The 18,661-nt window shown below is 49.2% G+C and overlaps 1 protein-coding gene across 8 annotated transcripts in view; it reads right to left on the reverse strand.

The window, feature by feature from the left end:
* The window catches only part of AMPD2 (adenosine monophosphate deaminase 2), a 947,247-nt gene that overhangs the window by 563,642 nt on the left and 364,944 nt on the right, over window positions 1-18,661 (reverse strand). For 5 of the 8 annotated variants that reach the window (XM_069632996.1, XM_069632993.1, XM_069632991.1 and 2 more), the window contains 3 exons: window positions 1,653-1,839; window positions 1,034-1,175; window positions 537-626 (listed from right to left, as the gene is read on the reverse strand). In XM_069632996.1, the coding sequence (XP_069489097.1) occupies window positions 537-626; window positions 1,034-1,175; window positions 1,653-1,839 (419 nt within the window). The remainder of the gene's footprint in view (window positions 1-536; window positions 627-1,033; window positions 1,176-1,652; window positions 1,840-18,661) is intronic. The other 3 variants (XM_069632994.1, XM_069632990.1, XM_069632992.1) reach the window with 1 other exon arrangement.

An 18,661-nucleotide genomic window follows, 5' to 3' on the forward strand; every position in this document is an offset into this window, starting at 1 on the left:
TGCTTTACTTTTAATGCATCCCTGGCCTGGCCCAAAATTACTTGGCTGATAAAATTAACTTATTCCCCCTCGCGAAATCTTTGTTGCACAAGTCAACAGTTAGTGATAAGCTTGCACACCAAATATAAATAGCTTTTATCATATTGAGCCTCATGCAAGAGATCAGCCCCTAGGCGCGGGACCGGGTCTCGAACCTGGACTGCTCTGCATTGTCTTGTTGACAAGAGAAGTGTTCTCCTTTCCGGCCAACGAGGGAACCAGAAGACATGGATGGTCTGTATTTGGAAGCGCATCCCTCCCATACATTCAAAGATTAATTCACTTTGTGACTTTTCTCAAGGCATCATGAGCCTTCCCCTTTTCTTGAATCATATTCTGTTTTAAGTCGGTCAGTCATCTGCCCTCGTGAAGTTTATGATGTTGTGGTACAAACTGCATCGATGTAAAACATACTCCCAATCTCCTCCTCCCCCAAGATCTATTGCATTCAATGGGGATGGACCCTTGACCCCAAACCCCTCTTTCCATTGACTTACATGGGCCCGTTGATGATTAAGGCCATGAGGACATTCATATCCGCCACAAACTCGATCAGGTCTAGATATGGCAGGTCCACCTCCGTAGACCTGTGGGAGGAGGTCAGAAGAGCACAAGTCACAGGATTGAATGCCATTAACAGAGATGGGTTAACAAAGTCACGAGACAAGTGGCAGACTCAATTGGGCACCCACACTGACAGGAGGCAAACTCTCCCCCAGGTGTGATGGGAGTAAGACTCTCTACTATACTCTGAACATGGAATCTCACTTACACTGACTCCAGGAGTCAGAAGAAGACCAAGATGAAGACTTGGCCCATGCCACATCTGCCACCACTGCAGTGCTAAGGAGCGCAACCACTGTGGAGGGGCGAATCACCCACATACCTCGGACTGGCCTCTGCCTGGTCTTTGGTGCCTGTCCAATGCATTGCAAAATGCCTGACCCCAGACACCACTTCCCTCAGATTGGCATCACAGACTAGAGCTACTTACTTGTCCATGATCTCCTTCGTGGAGTACACGTGGAACACGCCATCCACCATCTGGAGTCCAAAGCCCAGGTCCTGAGGCATACATGTGGCATCACATTTCTCGTACGGGTGGTTACGAGAAAACGGTGAGCGCATCGGGGTGTCTACAGAAGGGAAAGAGAACAAGGAGTAATATAGCGGGAGATGGTGGAGAACAGACGTGTGAATTCCCTGCCCTGGCACCATTTCCACTGACCCTTTTTCCCCCTTACAAGAAATCAGAGTGCCTCAACCAAAGCTACCCCTCTCTTAGGCTGGTCCTTCATCATGGTGGAAACCGCAGACAGACTCCCAACCCACATTATTTCCCATATGTCTGGATATTTCCACCCAAGTCCAAACTTCTCACATTGCTCCAAGTAGTCACTTTTGGTCAGCCCTCTTATCCTGCAGATGACCCTTCGCCTGCTCCCCCTCCTTCATCTGCTCCCCCCTTCCTCCCTTCCTGATCAATCCATCACCTTGGAATCACTCCTTAATGCCTCAGTCCCTCTCCATCAACCATAAGTCAATCCTCCGTATACCCGGCCGTTAAGATCTAGTCTTCCCCTTTGCCTGCCTGTCTCCCTTCCTTTGCTCACCAGCTGTACCTGGGCTCTCCGGCCTCTCCTCTGGCTCGTCCGAATCCTGGGGTTTCCCGCCCAGCTCCTGCAAGTAGCGCTCAGTGATCTTGCAGAAGCTCTGCATGGACAGTGCCATGTACTTCTCGCGTATAAAGAGAGCCTTCACCACGCTCTTGGCAGCATCCAGCAGGTCTGTGAAGGGCACCTACAAGAGGGGCAAGATGGGGTGCAAATGAGAGCTGCACAGTCATAAAAGAAGGGTTACACAACTGTGTACATCCAAGTATGGTGTGGGCAAGTCTGTAGGCCACAGGTGGTTCTCTTGAGGGGAAAGCTATGAATTTGTGATGTTTCTAAGGTTTTCCTTAAAAAGCAGAGTCTTTAGCCCTCTCTTTAACTGAAGGATACCTAGAGAGGGTGGAGTTCACCATCATGGAAAGCACACTTATTCTTCCCAGAATTCATCACATGTATATTATGATCCCTCCTTCCCCATTTAACTTGACCTGGTTATATTTATGATATATGTACACTCTAAGGTATTCATAAAAATATACTAGCCGTTCGCGGCATAACATATGCCATTCTAGCATATCTTAAAGGTCAATATCGGTCGGCAATTCATAGGGTCACTTCTGTCCCCCTTCTTAAATATCAGAGTTACCACTGATCGCTTCCAGGAAGGAGGCGTAGATCCCTGTGACTTATTAATGGTCATTGAAAAGGCTAAAAAGGTAAAGGTAACTGTCTTCTTTTGAATTTGAAAGGCATATTTGTATCAGATGGAATGAGAGGTATGAGCGATATAAGAACCGTATCTAAGTTCCAATCGATTGCACGGGCCTCTATGATGTGTCTTTGTAGATGCGTAATTGTCAACTTTATTCCATTGCAGCAGTCCCCGTGATGGCATAATGAAGCATCTACTATCAGTTTTAGCTCGTGAGGAGGCATTCGTCCAACAGCATTTCGCTCTCTAGACACTGAAACATTGAGCCAGTGTTATTTGACACTGGAACCGCTGTGCACTGAGGGTCTGAGGAATTCAACCATGCGCACAGGAAGAGTGTGCTCGCCTGGGCTTTTTTTGTTTGCTTAAAAAGAATGATTGATGGGGCCATTCCTGTGCATATTTTCCACGCTCACCCGCACAGCAGAATAATAGACATGTACTCTGGTAGGACACAGCTTACCAGCGCCACCCTTGCCTGTCATGTGTAGCTGACACCTGACAGCCGTGGGTACATCAAAAGCCTTTGGCCATGGGCAGCTGGATTCGAATTTCAAGGCAACATGGATTTGCATCTCCATTGTCAGACCTTGCTGGTGGCAGCAAATACTGAAGAATGTTAATTAGCAGGCCTCAGGGAAGGCCTGGGCGCAGGAAGAGACAATGGGGACCAGACGCCAACACCTCTTTGTAATGCAATGTATCAACTTGGTCCTAACACCCCTCCTTGGTATGAAATGGCAGTGAATGTCCTGTCTGGAAACACTCCTTTCAGAGTAGAGAAGTATGTGAGTTGTAGGAGACGAAAGTCTACCTGCAAAACCCCTACTTCAAAGGGGGGCCATGTTGTGATCAAGCAACGCATAGGGCACAGTTAATTAGGGAGACACTTTGATGTACAGCAGACAGGAAGATGGGTGGGATTTAGAAGTAGATGTTATCTTTCCCCTGTCTGTTGCCAATCACCCTGGTTCTGACCTGAAGATTGTTGGTGGAGACCCAGGATTCACTCACTTCAGTTAGGCTTGGCCTACACCAATCCCTGTGCCCCGTTTGGTTTTAAAGGAGGGCTGACCCCCTCAATTATCAGATCATCTGACGACTTTGCAAGGAGTAAGAAGAAGGACTAATTTGGACCTGAGCTGAAGGTACAATATACCTTACATCTTCCGACCATGAAGGAAGGGCAGGAGGTCCAAGAGAGAAGCAAGATCCCTCCCCTAAAAATCTCCCAGGGAACAGAGGGAGATACCGGACTCAGAGGACCCGTCCAGCAGCTCCAGAACTGGTACCCAGCCAGCACACAGTGTGCCCTGCTAGGTTCTGACAGAAAGCATCCTAGGTGGGAAGTGCCGTAGAGTCTCTGGACAAAGTACAAGGCCATTGCCTGCTAACACCCTCCTGAGCTTTGGACCGTTTGCCTTGAAAGGACATAAGCCCACTGAAGAAGCTAAGAGGAGTCCCACACAAGCATCATCAAGCATCCATCTTTCTAAGGACAATTTCGAGACAGTCGAGTCCTCGAACCGCATCCGGCTGCATTGCTGACTGTTGTCATGCTGCAGTCGCCAGAGCCATCTGAGACGCCTCGACCAGCATTTCAGATCTGCCAACCAGCACAGAGATAACGATTCTTGGCCTGAGCGCCGCGCCAGACAGCCTGCAGACATACGTCCAGCCTCGCTTGCCGAACTGCCTGCCGCCTGGTACCCGCAGCTGTCTCCCACAGCTGTCTCCCGCCACCAACTCTGTCTCACGGGCTGCAAAGTGCCCTGGAACTGCTGCGACGCTATTAAGCACCAAGAACTTCTTCAGCACCATACAGAGAGTTACACCCTTTGCCCTTTTGGTGCTGAAACCAATATGATATGATATGATATGTTATTTATAATGTGCTTAATACCCAGAGGTTTCTAAGCGCGGACACAGGGACCAAACCTGTGTGGCCCTATGACGTCTTGCTTCCAAGGCGAGCATGTTGCCGCTGAGCTATCCCCCGAGAAATAACCTTGAAAAGACTGATTGCTTTACCAACGACCCTCCTGTCAGTATCCAGAGTGCATCCCTTTCCTTTGTGAAACTGTCTGTCCTCAGTGTTCCTTTACACTGTGAGTTGTAATTGTAGTGTGCTAGAACTGTCTGTTGTAGTAATAATAAAGGAGATATTTGCATACAACCATGACTGGACAGTCACTTTTATCATTGGGTAATAATTGCATTTTCGCTGTGTTGCCACTAACCAACGATCCACAACCATACAGAGATAAGCCTGCCGTTCCATCAACTTTACCAAAATTGGAAAAGGAGGTCTTATAATTTACTTGTATTCCAATCTGTTCGGATCCCTTCTGGTGTATTAGAGGTGTGAGGTTGTTTGATGGTGTAGAAACCGATATGCATTCCTGGACCACTCGTGCCCCGGAAGTTGATTCGTCACAGTGTGAGTGGAACTTGACATTATTCCGAATGTTTGCGATAGTGGAAGGTGAAGGTGACCGCGTAGAACCCTGCTCATTCTGTTTGTTAAAATTATACTGTTGTTGAAATGGAAGGGCACACAGGGGTGCACTTTGTCATTTGGACAGCAGAGGGCAACCTAACACTGATACCGAAACATACCTAAGCATTTTATATATATAGATACGAGACTTGATTATATCTGTCTCGTTCTGACGCCAGAGGTAGTCTGAAATAACATCCAGGAGCATCACCATGATTGTGGGCATGTTGTATGAGGCTGGATCTAATGTCTGAAGCAGCCTGTAATGTGTAAAGGCTAGTACTGACGTCAGAATGAGCCTCGGATCACTGTTAGACATTAGGTCAGAAGCAGTATGTTATGCTATGTCATGCAATGTTAAAAAGCTTTTATAATAATAATAATAATAATAATAATAATAACAATTTAGCATTTATATAACGCTACGAACCCTCAGGTATCTGAGCACTGCTTATTATTACCCACGGTGCGTGGTGCTCATTTGTCGACCTCGGAAGGATGAAAGGCTGAGTTTGGCCCTCACAACCGTGGGGGTTTTACTGCACTGAGGCTTGCATGTAGAAGTGCATATTGTGTCCCCACTGGCAGCCTGTTGCAATTTATACTAGACTAGGCCTGCCATCAGATGTAACCTGTAGTACACTGTGTCCGGCTACTTCTGACATTCAAATGCATAGAACCTGTTCTGACAATGCAAGCACCCCCATGTGGGGGATAATGGGGGCTTATTTGTAACATCAGTGATTGATAATGTATCATATAGGCCTAGAGCTGATACCTCAAATAGTTCTCAGATTTGGCCCGTATGTCTGAGGTGCCTCTGTCGTGTCCGTGGCTTCAGCTCAGAATTTCCATTCAGCCAGCTGGAAGCACACAGTGAGGTTTGCGCAAGCGCTTTGCTTGTGAGTGCTTTGAATGTGCATTGAATATTTAAACTTGTATTGGGCTCATCTGTATTTTAAAAAAAGAAACTGTAATTTGTATTGCCGACTGTTGTGTTTAACCCGAGCCGCCTCACAACCTTGTTTCCTTCCTTCCCTTCCCATTCCCTTCCCTTCCCTTATTTCTCCTCCTCCTCCCTCCCCCGGTCCTGATTGGGTACTAGGCCCTTTTTGTTTCCTGCCTTCAGGGCAGTCCCACTGCCTGTTGCAGCCCCTGTGGTGAAGGACGCCGAGGCTAAGGACAGCTCAAGTGGAAGCAGCTCCAGATGGTGTCCACCAGGGAAGCAAGTAGCCTGCAGCCATGAACCTGCTGCGACCAATCAGGTAGGTGGTCAGGGGGGCAGCACTCACTGGACCCCAAAATGCCCCCCCTTAAAGCATTCCTATGTCATTTACCACACCACACATAAGCATCTCAGTAAATTGGATGGTTTAGCCTCCCTCACATCTCCACAGGAAAGTCATGTTCTTTTGTATTTCCTACTGTTTAAAAATGAGGCCTTTTTCCCTATTTGTAGGAAAGTTGAATCAGGGTCTTTCAAATGTGGCAGCTCCACGTCGCTAATCTGAATTCTTGCTCAGCTGACAAACACTCCTCTGACATCTGCCACCTCCTCAAAGAACTTGACCTGGATGTCCTCACTCTCATTGAGTCATGGTTCACGGCCAGCTCTGTCACAAGTTTTGACACTCTCCTCCCTGATGTCTACAAGATCCTCTCTGAACCCAGAACCAACCGCCCCGGAGGTGGAGTAGCTCTGATCTTTCCGGAGTGGGTCCAAGCTTATGTCATTCCTACGTAGGCCCACTCCTCCTTTGAATCTCTGGTTTGCAGGCGCTCTTCCTCTCAGAATGGGCTGACCTCGCCTCTTCTCTCCTTACCTCTACCTCTCAACTTCTCCTCCTCTGAAACCTCAACATCCACCTGGATGCTTCCAATCCCTCCTCTAGACTCTACTCTTCCGCAACCTCTGCAACACTCTTTCAATTCTACCCTTTGGTCCGACACACTCTGCCGGGCATACCTTGGATGTTCCCAACTACTCATGACATCCGCATCTCGGATCCTCTCACCACTCCTCTCTCTTGGACTGATTACTCTCTGCTCTTCTCTCGCCTGAAGCTCACTGTCCCCCAGGCTAAGCCCAGCCCAGCACTGCCACCTATCTTCTTGGTCATTCGGCACATGAAGCGTGTGTGGGTGGATGCTTTTGCCGCTACTTTCTCTGCTCCTCCTACGCCTGCGGCTGACTCACACTCTGACACAGCCCTCTCTAACCTGTACTTTTATATCTCCAACACTCTGGACGTCCTTGCCCCTGTCATGAGAATCTGTCTGAAGCCTACTTCCAAGTGCAACTCTTGGTATCACTCTGATCTCGCCCTGAAACGCAAGTGCACGGTGGCTGAGAGGAAGTGGAGATTGAAACCCCTTTTGATACACTCAGGGGATGCCAGGGAAAGGGAACCATTCCCACTGGCTTTGTTGTGAACTATATTGCTGTGTGTGAACCAATACCAGGCAAAGGGAGTCATTCTCCTGCTTCTGAAAGTTAACTGGTGCAAAGGTTTGCTGGAACCACACGCCAGGGGAAGGGAGTCATTCCCCCTGGAATCCTTTTGCTAAAGAACATTGCTGGGAATACCAGCCAAATAGCACTGTAAGGGATAGAAGTAGGTTGTGACACAGGACGGTAGAGTTTGATTTCGACTGACATTCTGACAGATCCTTTAGTATTAGTTTGAGGCAAGGAAACCCTTCTTAGAAGATGGGGATAGTGAGGGTTTCTTTTTTTTGATTAATAAACGTGTTCACCAACCAAAATGTCACCCCTGTGTCAGCATCCTTCTATACTCGTACAGTACCCAGGAGCTGCTTTTAGCTCCTGATTCCCTGTGGTAGCTCCTACCTACCGAGTGATGCCTGATACCCAGGAGCTGCTTTGAGCTCCTGATTCCCTGTGGTAGCTCCTACCTACCCGGTGATGCCTGATGCTCAGGAGCTGTTTTGAGCTCCCGATTCCCCGTTGTAGCTCCTACCTACCGGGTGATGCCTGATACCCAGGAGCTGCTTTGAGCTCCCGATTCCCAGTGGTAGCTCCTACGTACCGGGTGATGCCTGATACCCAGGAGCTGCTTTGAGCTCCCGATTCCCAGTGGTAGCTCCTACCTACCGGGTGATGCCTGATACCCAGGAGCTGCTTTGAGCTCCCGATTCCCAGTGGTAGCTCCTACGTACCGGGTGATACCTGATACCCAGGAGCTGCTTTGAGCTCCCGATTCCCAGTGGTAGCTCCTACCTACCGGGTGATGCCTGATACCCAGGAGCTGCTTTGAGCTCCCGATTCCCAGTGGTAGCTCCTACCTACCGGGTGATGCCTTATGCTCAGGAGCTGCTTTTAGCTCCCGATTCCTCATGGTAGCTCCTACCTACCGGGTGATGCCCGATACCCAGGAGCTGCTTTGAGCTCCAGATTCCCCGTGGTAGCTCCTACCTACCGGGTGATGCCTTTGAGCTCCTGCTCATCAAATCTTAATTTCGATCTCTGCCTGACAGGTGAAAGAAAGTGATGCACCCTTGTCTCTAGGGGCCCTAAGCGGTGTGGGGCTTGGTCTGTTGGCAATGTCAGTGTGCACCCTTGTCTCTAGGGGGCATAAGCTGTGTGGTGCTAGGTCTGTTGGCAATGTCTGTGTGCCTCCTTGTCTCTAGGGGCCATAAGCTGTGTGGGGCTAGGTCTGTTGGCAATGTCAGTGTGCACCCTTGTCTCTAGGGGCCCTAAGCTGTGTGGTGCTAGGTCTGTTGGCAATGTCTGTGTGCCTCCTTGTCTCTAGGGGCCATAAGCTGTGTGGGGCTAGGTCTGTTGGCAATGTCTGTGTGCACCCTTGTCTCTAGGGGCCCTAAGCTGTGTGGGGCTAGGTCTGTTGGCAATGTCTGTGTGCACCCTTGTCTCTAGGGACCCTAAGCTGTGTGGGGCTTGGTCTGTTGGCAATGTCAGCGTGCACCCTTGTCTCTAGGGGGCATAAGCTGTGTGGTGCTAGGTCTGTTGGCAATGTCTGTGTGCATCCTTGTCTCTAGGGACCCTAAGCTGTGTGGGGCTTGGTCTGTTGGCAATGTCAGCGTGCACCCTTGTCTCTAGGGGGCATAAGCTGTGTGGTGCTAGGTCTGTTGGCAATGTCTGTGCTTTTTCTCTTACTCGTAGGGAACTCATAATTGGAATGTTTTGTAATACTTTATACAGCAATAATGTGTGAAATCTTGCAGCGGGTATGTCCCCATTTGTTTAAATTCAGGTATGTGAAAACATGTGGTAAGAACTCTGGCAGTTTTAGGCCCAGATCCTGAAAAATGAATATTTAAGTCCAGGAACAGAGGGCACTTACTGGTTTCCTAATATGGTTCAGAATTAGTTTTAAAAAATTCTATTTTTGAATTGTTAGGAAATGGCTGGACTCGAAACCAAACCCCTGCAGTACTACCCTTCACTGCGGACTCAATCATAGCGCAGAGAAGCATATGGTGCAGCATAGTCTTCCTGCTGAGGGTGTTGGACCCAACATGGGGAGACCTGTGTGGCGGAATGGAGAGGCTCCGGAGGTCCATCTCTGAAGAGACCCAGAATGCCACGTGCAGCGTGAACCAGACCCGAAAGACGACCTCCGCGGCAGAGCCCAATCTGGCGATGACGACTGACCTATCGTCACGTTCCATCGGCGAGAGCCAGTCATCTAAATGCGCAGACGCCACCGCAAAGTCTGCCTTTGTGTCTCCCTCTGCCACCGTGGACAGATCACCTTGTGGGTTCACCGCCGTCCTGTAGGCTCTTCTTCCATAGGCTTGTCGCTCACCCACACAGCGGAATTAGAACCCACGCAAAGGAAAACAGTGCCCAGACAGACGTAAACAAAGGTCTCACTACTGTGTTATTGTAATTCCCTGTGATAACTAAGTACAGGGCAGAAATAGCAACAAACACATAATTTAGAAGCTACAGCAAGCAGAAGGGATTACCACAGCTTTGCTCCTCCTCATCTGGAACAGGTTACATTGGTAAGTGTGAAAGGAGGCAAGTTCTGCACCGGCCGTCCTAGATCAGGCATCACTGCTGGACCAACATGAAATGCCATGGAGCTTTTAGAGTGGCAGCGCGCTGGGAAGCCACCTGCCTTTTAGCAGGCACAGGCAATAGGGTAAATGCCAAAGGGCCAGATGGAAAGGCCAGATGGGGGAGCTTCCATGGGTCACTATGTACCCGTTGCACCCTCCAGTGTGCTGCGCAACTGGTCGCTGTAACCATGTCACTGTTTATGTTTAAGTTTAATCATTTATAATGCGCACCAAGGTACCCGAAGGCTGGCGGGCGCAGAATAGAAAAAACCAAACAACATCAATACAAACAGGTTATGCAAAGTAACAGGACATCAACAACAAGATTTATGGAACATCCAGGATACACACAGGATGCAGACCTGGGCACCCTAAAAGTTGGTGAGCGGCAAAGGCTTATTAAGAAAGAAACATTTAGGAGGCTACATAAATGAAGAGTTCCATAGCACAGCTGTACATCAGATAATTAGGTTACACCGAGACGATCCCCTGGGGAGATATTTACACAGTCTAAGGAACATGGGTAAGGTACTAGACCCACAGCCCACCAAGACACAGTCATCATTAGAGTGTGAACACCAGTCTTTAAGGTCAACCCTATGAAGAATCTTTAAGTCGGATAATCTGCCATCTCGGCCCTGTCCTTTGTTTTAACCAAACTAGGACCTTATATCGCAGAGCCTCTCTGGATTCCGACCTTCCGCCTTACGGATGTTGGTGATGACAAAGTTTCTCTGGTCCATAACAAAGTCATGTGTACAAGTGTCAGCTACTTTAGGCATTTGACACTTTCTAAGACTCAGATTCTGCGAAGATCCCGACTTACCGAATGCATTCACCAATGCGAGTTGTTTAAGCACTTTTAGACCCACATTCTGGGCGAGTACCGGGGATGAAGGAGGTAGTTCCGGTGCAGAGGAGGTTATAACCATATTAGACATTTCAGTGCTTTTGTTGACGGCTATAATGGGATTGATAGGCACCACAAGCTCCCTACTGGAGGGGTCAGTTTGTGATGCTTGCTCTAGCGACTCACTTTGAAAATTAACTTGACAAGACCTGTCCCATTTGAGTGACTGAGTCCCAGCAATAGGACTAGGGGGTTCATTAGTTTGCAGGGTGATGTTATCTCTCGGGCGTGTAATTCCGTCACACAATCATTTAAGGAGTCCACCAATAGACCAAGATCAAAAGGAGTGGTACATAGGAGTAGCTCTTTGGCTATGCTGGCCATAAGGCCTGGCCATTGAGCAAGAACTGATTGTTCTGGTTGACAGGGGTTAGGCGTCACTCCCGCCTGTAAGGCAGTATTAGATGGCATAAGGGGAGCCATATTAATGCCTGTGTATTCCTCATATTCCTTCAAATAGCAGGAATAGGGGCCAACTCCATAATCTCAATATTATCATTTCCTGAAGAACCCTCCAAGAATATGGGAACTGCAAAAGAAGAAGGCAGGAAAGAAATGTCATGTTCTTAAATTGGACATTTAGGAGGAGAGGCGTCATACTCAGTAAGGTCACCCTGCAGTCTCCGTCTCATACGGGAACTGCATGTCAAGACCTCTAGAACATGGTCTCTGTTCGATGGAGCAGCAGAGGTCACAGATCCTGCTGGTCCCCCTTCCACCAGTCTTGCAAAGCACTTGTCACGTGGCCCAGGAGACTCAAATGTATTCTCCTGGTCCCTTGATCGTAACCCATGGGCTCCTCTCTTTCTACTGGAAGCCATGGTTATGATTGTGGTAAAAAATATTTCAGTTAAAGTTAAAGGAGGACACTGATGGTGACTGGAGGTTAGTGGTGGTCACTAAACACAAGATTAGTAGTAGTAAAACATGGCTGTTGCTGCTGCAGCCACAGAGGGGTGGATCCACAGCGGAGAAAAGGGCGCTTACCACGATGATCGGCACTCAGCCATGAGAGCCGTGCAACTCATGAACTTCTGGCCATTGCCAGAAACCTTTCCAACACCCACCACCTGGTAAAACTCCACCAGATTCTTGCAGAGAGTGATTCACCAATATAGGGCACTATAGCATCAAATGTGTCCCCCAATGCCCTCCAGCATAAGACATGTCACCCAATGACCTACAGCATCAAATGTGTTCCCCAATGCCCTCAAGCATAGGACATGTCACCCAATGGCCTACAGCATCAAATGTGTTCCCCAATGCCCTCCAGCATAAGACATGTCACCCAATGACCTACAGCATCAAATGTGTTCCCCAATGCCCTCAAGCATAGGACATGTCACCCAATGGCCTACAGCATCAAATGTGTCCCCAATGCCCTCCAGCATAAGACATGTCACCCAATGACCTACAGCATCAAATGTGTTCCCCAATGCCCTCAAGCATAGGACATGTCACCCAATGGCCTACGGCATCAAATGTGTTCCCCAATGCCCTCCAGCATAAGACATGTCACCCAATGGCCTACAGCATCAAATGTGTTCCCCAATGCCCTCCAGCATAAGACATGTCACCCAATGGCCCTACAGCATCTAATGTGTTCCCCAAGGCCCTCCAGCATAAGACATGTCACCCAATGGCCTACAGCATCAAATGTGTCCCCCAAATGCCCTCCAGCATAAGACATGTCACCCAATGGCCATACAGCATCAAATGTGTTCCCCAATGCCCTCCAGCATAAGACATGTCACCCAATGACCTACAGCATCAAATGTGTTCCCCAATGCCCTCAAGCCTAGGACATGTCACCCAATGGCCTACAGCATCAAATGTGTCCCCCAATGCCCTCCAGCATAAGACATGTCACCCAATGACCTACAGCATCAAATGTGTTCCCCAATGCCCTCAAGCATAGGACATGTCACCCAATGGCCTACAGCATCAAATGTGTTCCCCAATGCCCTCCAGCATAAGACATGTCACCCAATGGCCTACAGCATCAAATGTGTTCCCCAATGCCCTCCAGCATAAGACATGTCCCCCAATGGCCCTACAGCATCTAATGTGTTCCCCAATGCCCTCCAGCATAAGACATGTCACCCAATGGCCATACAGCATCAAATGTGTCCCCCAAATGCCCTCCAGCATAAGACATGTCACCCAATGGCCATACAGCATCAAATGTGTTCCCCAATGCCCTCCAGCATAAAACATGTCACCCAATGGCTCTACAGCATCAAATGTGTTCCCCAATGCCCTCCAGCATAAGACATGTCACCCAATGGCCCTACAGCATCAAATGTGTCACCCATTGCCCTCCAGCATAAGACATGTCACCCAATGACCCTACAGCATCAAATGTGTCACCCATTGCCCTCCAGCATAAGACATGTCACCCAATGGCCTACAGTATCCAATGTGTCACCCATTGCCCTCCAGCATAAGACATGTCACCCAATGACCCTACAGCATCAAATGTATCCCCCAATGCCCTCAAGCATAGGACATGTCACCCAATGGCTCTACAGCATCAAATGTGTTCCCCAATCCCCTCCAGCATAAGACATGTCACCCAATGACCCTACAGCATCAAATGTGTCCCCCAATACCCTCCAGCATAAGCCATGTCACCCAATGGCCCTAAAGCATCAAATGTGTCCCCCAATGCCCTCCAGGATAAGACATGTCACCCAATGGCCCTACGGCATCAAATGTATCCCCCAATGCCCTCAAGCATAGGACATGTCACCCAATGGCCCTACAGCATCAAATGTGTTCCCCAATCCCCTCCAGCATAAGACATGTCACCCAATGTCCCTACGGCATCAAATGTGTCCGCCAATGCCCCAGCATAAGACATGTCACCCAATGGCCCCACAGCATCAAATTTGTTCCCCAATGCCCTCCAACATAAGACATGTCACCCAATGCCCTGAGAGCATAAGACATGTCCTCTCCACACCTCTCCAGCATAAGGGATGCCGCGCCAAGGCCCTGAGAGCATAAGACATGTCCTCTCCACTCAAGCATAAGAGATGTCACCCAATGGCCTATATCATCAAATGTGTTCCCAAATACCCCCAGCATAAGACATGTCGCCCAATGACCCTACAGCATCAAATTTGTCCCTCAATGCCCTCCAGCATAAGACATGTCACCCAATGGCCCTACAGCATCAAATGTGTTCCCCAATGCCCTCCAGCATAAGACATGTCACCCAATGACCTACAGCATCAAATGTGTTCCCCAATGTCCTCAAGCATAGGACATGTCACCCAATGGCCTACAGCATCAAATGTGTCCCCCAATGCCCTCCAGCATAAGACATGTCACCCAATGACCTACAGCATCAAATGTGTTCCCCAATGCCCTCAAGCATAGGACATGTCACCCAATGGCCTACAGCATCAAATGTGTTCCCCAATGCCCTCCAGCATAAGACATGTCACCCAATGGCCTACAGCATCAAATGTGTTCCCCAATGCCCTCCAGCATAAGACATGTCACCCAATGGCCCTACAGCATCTAATGTGTTCCCCAAGGCCCTCCAGCATAAGACATGTCACCCAATGGCCTACAGCATCAAATGTGTCCCCCAAATGCCCTCCAGCATAAGACATGTCACCCAATGGCCATACAGCATCAAATGTGTTCCCCAATGCCCTCCAGCATAAGACATGTCACCCAATGACCTACAGCATCAAATGTGTTCCCCAATGCCCTCAAGCATAGGACATGTCACCCAATGGCCTACAGCATCAAATGTGTCCCCCAATGCCCTCCAGCATAAGACATGTCACCCAATGACCTACAGCATCAAATGTGTTCCGCAATGCCCTCAAGCATAGGACATGTCACCCAATGGCCTACAGCATCAAATGTGTTCCCCAATGCCCTCCAGCATAAGACATGTCACCCAATGGCCCTACAGCATCTAATGTGTTCCCCAAGGCCCTCCAGCATAAGACATGTCACCCAATGGCCTACAGCATCAAATGTGTTCCCCAATGCCCTCCAGCATAAGACATGTCACCCAATGGCCCTACAGCATCAAATGTGTTCCCCAATGCCCTCCAGCATAAGACATGTCACCCAATGGCCATACAGCATCAAATGTGTTCCCCAATGCCCTCCAGCATAAGACATGTCACCCAATGGCTCTACAGCATCAAATGTGTTCCCCAATGCCCTCCAGCATAAGACATGTCACCCAATGGCCCTACAGCATCAAATGTGTCACCCATTGCCCTCCAGCATAAGACATGTCACCCAATGACCCTACAGCATCAAATGTGTCACCCATTGCCCTCCAGCATAAGACATGTCACCCAATGGCCTACAGTATCCAATGTGTCACCCATTGCCCTCCAGCATAAGACATGTCACCCAATGACCCTACAGCATCAAATGTATCCCCCAATGCCCTCAAGCATAGGACATGTCACCCAATGGCCCTACAGCATCAAATGTGTTCCCCAATCCCCTCCAGCATAAGACATGTCACCCAATGACCCTACAGCATCAAATGTGTCCCCCAATACCCTCCAGCATAAGCCATGTCACCCAATGGCCCTACAGCATCAAATGTGTCCCCCAATGCCCTCCAGGATAAGACATGTCACCCAATGGCCCTACGGCATCAAATGTATCCCCCAATGCCCTCAAGCATAGGACATGTCACCCAATGGCCCTACGGCATCAAATGTGTCCGCCAATGCCCCAGCATAAGACATGTCACCCAATGGCCCCACAGCATCAAATTTGTCCCCCAATGCCCTCCAACATAAGACATGTCACCCAATGCCCTGAGAGCATAAGACATGTCCTCTCCACACCTCTCCAGCATAAGGGATGCCGCGCCAAGGCCCTCAGAGCATAAGACATGTCCTCTCCACTCAAGCATAAGAGATGTCACCCAATGGCCTATATCATCAAATGTGTTCCCAAATACCCCCAGCATAAGACATGTCGCCCAATGACCCTACAGCATCAAATTTGTCCCTCAATGCCCTCCAGCATAAGACATGTCACCCAATGGCCCTACAGCATCAAATGTGTTCCCCAATGCCCTCCAGCATAAGACATGTCACCCAATGGCGCTACAGCATCAAATGTGTCCCCGTTGTCCTCCGGCATAAGACATGTCACCCAATGGCCCTACAGCATCAACTGTGTTCCCAAATACCCCCAGCATAAGACACGTCACCCAATGACCCTACAGTATCAAATGTGTTCCCAAATACCCCCAGCATAAGACACGTCACCCAATGACCCTACAGCATCAAATGTGTTCCCAAATGCCGCCAGCATAAGACACACCAACCCAAGGCACTATAGTATCAAGTGTGTTCCCCAACGCCCTCCAGCATAAGACATGTCACCCAAAGGCCCTACATCATCAAATGTGTCCCCAATGCCCTCCAGCATAAGACGTGTCACCCAATGTCTCTACAGCATCAAATGTGTTCCCAAATGCCGCCAGCATAAGACACACCAACCCAAGGCACTATAGTATCATGTGTGTTCCCCAATGCCCTCCAGCATAAGACATGTCACCCAAAGGCCTGAAGCATCAAATGTGTCCCCAATGCCCTCCAGCATAAGACATGTCACCCGATGCCCTGAGAGCATGAGACATGTCCTCTCCACTCCTCTCCAGCATAAGGGATGTCGCGCCAAGGCCCTGAGAGCATAAGACATGTCCTCTCCACTCAAGCATAACAGATGTCACCCAATGGCCTACATCATCAAATGTGTTCCCAAATGCCCTCAGCATACGACATGTTGCCCAATGACCCTACAGCATCAAATGTGTCCCCCAACCCTCCAGCATAAGACATGTCACCCAATGGCCCTACAGCATCAAATGTGTTCCCCAATGCCCTCCAGTATAAGGCATGTCACCCAATGGCCCTACAGCATCAAATGTGTCCCCGTTGTCCTCCGGCATAAGACATGTCACCCAATGGCCCTACATCATCAAATGTGTCCCCTGTTGCCCTCCAGCATAAGACATGTTACCCAATTGCCCTACAGCAACAAATGTTCCCCTGTTGCCCTCCAGCATAAGACATGTCACCCAATAGCCTACAGTGTCAAATGTGTTCCCAAATGCCCCAGCATAAGACATGTCACCCAATGGCCCTACAGCATCCAATGTGTCCCCCGCTGCCCTCCAGCATAAGACATGTTACCCAATGACCCTACAGCATCAAATGGGTCCCCCAATGCCCTCCAGCATAAGACACGTCACCCAATGGCCGTACAGCATCAAAAGTGTCCCCCAATGCCCTCCAGCATAAAACACATCACCCAATGGTCCTACATCATCAAATGTGTCCCCCAATGCCCTCCAGCATAAGACATGTCACCATATGACCCTGCAGAATCAAATGTGTCCCCCGCTGCCCTCCAGCATAAGACATGTCACCCAATGGCCCTACAGCATCAAATGTGTCCCCCAATGCCCTCCAGCATAAGACACGTCACCCAATGGTCCTACATCATCAAATGTGTCCCCTAATGCCCTCCAGCATAAGACATGTCACCCAATAACCCTAGAGCATCAAATGTGTTCCCCAATGCTCTCCAGCATAAGACATGTCACCCAATGGCCCTACAGCATCAAATGTGTTCCCAGATGCCCTCCAGCATAAGACATGTCACCCAATGGCCTACAGCATCAAATGTGTTCCCAGATGCCCTCCAGCATAAGACATGTCACCCAATGGCCCTACAGCATCAAATGTGTTTCCAGATGCCCTCCAGCATAAGACATGTCACCCAATGGCCTACAGCATCAAAAGTGTCCCCAATGCCCTCCAGCATAAGACATGTCACCCAATGACCCTACAGAATCAAATGTGTCCCCCATTGCCCTCCAGCATAAGACATGTCACCCAATGACCCTACAGCATCAAATGTGCCCCCCAATGCCCTCCAGCATAAGACACGTCACCCAATGGCCCTACAGCATCAAATGTGTTCCCCAATGCCCTCCAGCATAAGAGATGTCACCCAATGGCCTATATCATCAAATGTGTTCCCAAATACCTCCAGCATAAGACATGTCACCCAATGACCTACAGCATCAAATGTGTTCCCCAATGCCCTCAAGCATAGGACATGTCACCCAATGGCCTACAGCATCAAATGTGTTCCCCAATGCCCTCCAGCATAAGACATGTCACCCAATGGCCTACAGCATCAAATGTGTTCCCCAATGCCCTCCAGCATAAGACATGTCACCCAATGGCCCTACAGCATCTAATGTGTTCCCCAAGGCCCTCCAGCATAAGACATGTCACCCAATGGCCTACAGCATCAAATGTGTCCCCCAAATGCCCTCCAGCATAAGACATGTCACCCAATGGCCATACAGCATCAAATGTGTTCCCCAATGCCCTCCAGCATAAGACATGTCACCCAATGACCTACAGCATCAAATGTGTTCCCCAATGCCCTCAAGCCTAGGACATGTCACCCAATGGCCTACAGCATCAAATGTGTCCCCCAATGCCCTCCAGCATAAGACATGTCACCCAATGACCTACAGCATCAAATGTGTTCCCCAATGCCCTCAAGCATAGGACATGTCACCCAATGGCCTACAGCATCAAATGTGTTCCCCAAGGCCCTCCAGCATAAGACATGTCACCCAATGGCCTACAGCATCAAATGTGTTCCCCAATGCCCTCCAGCATAAGACATGTCACCCAATGGCCCTACAGCATCAAATGTGTTCCCCAATGCCCTCCAGCATAAGACATGTCACCCAATGGCCTACAGCATCAAATGTGTTCCCCAATGCCCTCCAGCATAAGACATGTCACCCAATG

The sequence above is a fragment of the Ambystoma mexicanum genome, chromosome 13 (genome assembly GCF_040938575.1).
Source record: "Ambystoma mexicanum isolate Mex_15411 chromosome 13, UKY_AmexF1_1, whole genome shotgun sequence".
Classification (NCBI taxonomy): Eukaryota; Metazoa; Chordata; class Amphibia; order Caudata; family Ambystomatidae; genus Ambystoma; species Ambystoma mexicanum.